This window comes from Sinocyclocheilus anshuiensis, unplaced genomic scaffold (genome assembly GCF_001515605.1).
Source record: "Sinocyclocheilus anshuiensis isolate Anshui unplaced genomic scaffold, SAMN03320099.WGS_v1.1 scaffold2, whole genome shotgun sequence".
NCBI lineage: Eukaryota > Metazoa > Chordata > Actinopteri > Cypriniformes > Cyprinidae > Sinocyclocheilus > Sinocyclocheilus anshuiensis.
Window position 1 is genome coordinate 1027415 of NW_015542337.1, and position 3677 is coordinate 1031091.

General features: G+C 35.7%; 2 protein-coding genes across 2 annotated transcripts in view; both read left to right on the plus strand.

The window, feature by feature from the left end:
* Positions 1-2558, plus strand: part of LOC107691158 (CD81 antigen-like) — a 13087-nt gene extending 10529 nt beyond the window's left edge. Inside the window, exons 4-8 of the mRNA XM_016489641.1 lie at positions 542-616; positions 711-824; positions 946-1047; positions 1723-1806; positions 1911-2558. Coding sequence (XP_016345127.1) covers positions 542-616; positions 711-824; positions 946-1047; positions 1723-1806; positions 1911-1973 — 438 coding nt within the window. The 3' untranslated portion in view covers positions 1974-2558. The remainder of the gene's footprint in view (positions 1-541; positions 617-710; positions 825-945; positions 1048-1722; positions 1807-1910) is intronic.
* A 323-nt stretch (positions 2559-2881) lies between these two features.
* LOC107691159 (E3 ubiquitin/ISG15 ligase TRIM25-like) overlaps positions 2882-3677 on the plus strand; it is a 7649-nt gene continuing 6853 nt past the window's right edge. Inside the window, exon 1 of the mRNA XM_016489642.1 lies at positions 2882-3176. Within this exon, the coding sequence (XP_016345128.1) occupies positions 2951-3176 (226 nt within the window). The 5' untranslated portion in view covers positions 2882-2950. The remainder of the gene's footprint in view (positions 3177-3677) is intronic.

Below are 3677 nucleotides of genomic sequence, written 5' to 3' on the forward strand. Positions count from 1 at the left end.
AACGTACTGACTTATGGTATTAAAACAATTCCTATTGAAACTTGTATGTCAAATATTTAATTGTATTTGTAATTATAAATAGTTTTGTAATTACACATGTAATGATGAAGTTGTACATTTCTGAACTGACACATATAAAGTATATTAACTTTGAAAGTGTAAGCACACCTAGTGGCTTTTTATTTCATTAATATTATCTTATCTGCAAGTACAGTTTTTAAAAACTTACTTAAAAGTTTTAATGTACACCTAAACTGCAAATTCAACACAATTAAGCATACTTTTTTTCACAAGAGTAGTCATCATGATGTCAATTTGTAGGCCAGCCCAGAAAGCTAATTCGCTAAAGCTAATATCCATGTGGAATCTATGGGTGTTAGGCATGTTTGTTTGTTTTTTTAACTAAGCTCTGTGTTTAACATGAAAAAGTGATTTGAAGAGTTGTTTCATCTTTTGTTCTACACACAGCCTTACCTTAAACGTTCTTCTTATTCCAGTATTTCTTTCTTCATCACACAGTTTATCTCTTTTTCTTGCTCAGTTCTTCACATGTTTGGTGATCCTCTTCGCCTGTGAGGTGGCAGCAGGAATATGGGGGTTTATTAACAGGGACACGGTACGGCTAAACATTCTGTAGACGTACACTCAGAAAATCTGTAGATTAAGACTTCATTTTAAGGCTGTCACTCTCTCACTTTCTGTCTGTCCAGATCTCCACTGAGCTCATTAACTTCTATGATGCTGCATACATTAAAGCTGTGGATCCCGTGGACACAACATCCAGACAGGCAGCTTCCAAAGTTCTGGAGGTCTTCCATGACTCAGTGAGTTGCCAAAATCTATTCCTTCATCAAAATCCTTCATTTTGGACAGCTAATAATCCCCATCGCTTATTATTATTATTTTTTTTTTTTTTTTTTTTTTGCTCTCTCTCTCAATATCTAGCTGGATTGCTGTGGTAAAGGGGATGAAAATCAACTTTTCACAGTTGTCCAGGCCTCTCTTTGTCCCAAAAAGACATTCCCACTTGACCCGCTCATCTCCCAGGTATCTTCAGACCATGATAGAGAACTAATTTCAATTCAGCCTGATCTTAAGGCAAGAATGTAAACACATCAGTATATTTCTATGAAAGAGTCAAGTTTCTCTAAAGCATATTTTGATGGACTGTTATGGTTTTAACTCCTCTAGAACTCTTCACTTTTCAGTTGATTCTTATGAAAAGATCCTTAAAGGTTTAGTTCACCCAAAAATGAAAATTAGCCTACAAAATATTTACAGTTGCATTTACAGTTGCATTGCTGTCTACGGAGGGTCAGAGAGCTCTCAGATTTTATCAAAAATATCTTAATTTGTGTTCTGAAAATGAATGAAGGTCTTACTGGTTTGGAACGACATGAGGGTGAGTAATTAATGACAGAATTTGCAATTTTGGGTGAACTAACCCTTTAATAATAAGCTATGCCATGATATTTTTCTGAGTGCAAAAATCTTACCTGTTTCATTTATGTATGCATCACACATTTATAGTTTGTTTATTTTAAAACTGTGCAATCCAAATGCATATAAATTTTAAATGCAATTCATATACATAAATGTAAAATTAGTTTAGTTGGAATTACACTAAATTATAACCAAAACAAACAATCTTATAAAAAGGGATATTTTGATAGCTGACAGTCTGTTTGATTGTGGATAATGTATTGATGTGGTGCGCTTCAGAGTTGCCACACGAAGCTAAGGGACCTGTTCACTGAGAAACTCCATGTCATTGGATTGGCCGCCCTAGTGATTGCTGTCATTATGGTGAGAATGAACACACACATGCACAGAAATGCACAAATTACAGACTTGTGCTAGGAATAACTAAAGACAGCTGGGTGTGTAATTTCTCTCTGCTGTGTGTCTAGGTTTTTGAGATGATCTTCACCATGGTCCTCTGCTGTGCAATCCGCAATGCTCCTGCATATTGAGTTGCTGGATGATGACCAGCCTGATCAACAATGTTTGATTTTGGTAGTGATGGGCAGGAGGCCATTTCACTTTTGCCTTTCCTCTCTTTTCAAGTTCAAGTGTCCACACACTGAACATTGATCCCTGTGTTTGTAGAGAGGACTTCCTATGTGAATACATCAGAATACAACACCAAGGGCTATTATAAATAAACCAGTAACCAATATCAGGGAGGAGGAAGAATGTGATTGACAGTAATATGGATAACTTTGCCTTTATGTTGTATTGTTTTACTTTTATTTAATCATTTTATTAAATTTGCTCTTATGGTCTATTGTTCAACTTTTAGTAATAAAAGTGCTTCAACACACTCTTTAAGCGTGTGTGTGTGTGCTTGTTTGTGAAGTAAATCATTGTTATGTTTATAGAGAGATAAACGTTAACCTATGAATCCATTATGCAACAAGTCAATTTGTGTCTTCTGAGAATGCATATCGTACATTAGACTTTACCTGCCCATAATGATGATGTCATGATAATCCAATGATTACCCACATGAAACAAATGAAACTTTACCCAATGAGCCTGTGGTATTTTTATTTTGTGGACATTCAGTTTATTTCTAATAAACCTTCTAATTAAAAAATTCTGCCAAATTATTGCGTTATGAATGTTGTGTTAGTAATGTATTGAATCTTGCCTTATTTGAAGCATATTTGCATAAAGTTTAGGACACAAATTATTGTACTTTTATTCTGTAGAAACAGAATGTTACTAAGATATAATATTGTGCACTGTCGCTTTAAGAGTAGACAGATAGAGAGATAAAATGATGCCATCTTGCACAGAATATATTGTGCACTGTCGCTTTAAGAGCAGCAGAGTAAATATTGTGTTTGCCTGATTCAAAAGGTGAGGCTCCGCCCACTCTGTGTTAGATCAGTTTCGTTTGTTCGATCGTGAGGCGTCTGCTGTAAGTGTAAATAACACTTTAAAGATGGGCGCATCTAATGGCAAACCTCTGAAATGTCCTCTGTGTTATGAGGAGTGTCGGGAGCAGGTGACGCTGGCCTGCTCTCACAGCTTCTGTCGGGTTTGTATCAGAGAGTTGTGGAGCGGATCTCAGACCGGACCATATTACTGCCCCGAGTGTAGATACGAGTACCAGCATCTGCCGGACTATACTGACGGAGCGTCAACATCTGCAGCCACACCAAACACACGTAACGTTACGTTCATTAACACAAAATAAATGTTGACTTTGTTGACCTTGAACGTGTATGTTATTATTATATTGCACATGTGTAAGTTGCTCGTGACCACAGTCTATGCTCGGGACGTAGTAGGCCACAACTACTCCTGTGTATTGATCTGTTGTAGTTGATAAGTTGTCTGTCTCCTATCAGGTTCCAAGCATCAAGCTTTAAATAGTCAATAGGATGATGCATGTATGGGTCTTATAAAATCATAGAAAAACAAAAACGTTTCTCAGTCACATTACTAGTTTATTTAATTTGTCTCCAAAATACTGTACGTGTTGGGAGAATTATGGTATTTGTGTATTTTTTTATTCTTTCAGGCATGACTATTTACACCACAATGCCAATACAATATCTGCCTCCTAATTTCATAGCTAGATTTTTAAAATACATTATTGAATGTATTTTAAAACATATTGAATTTTATATATATATATATATATATATATATATATACACACACAC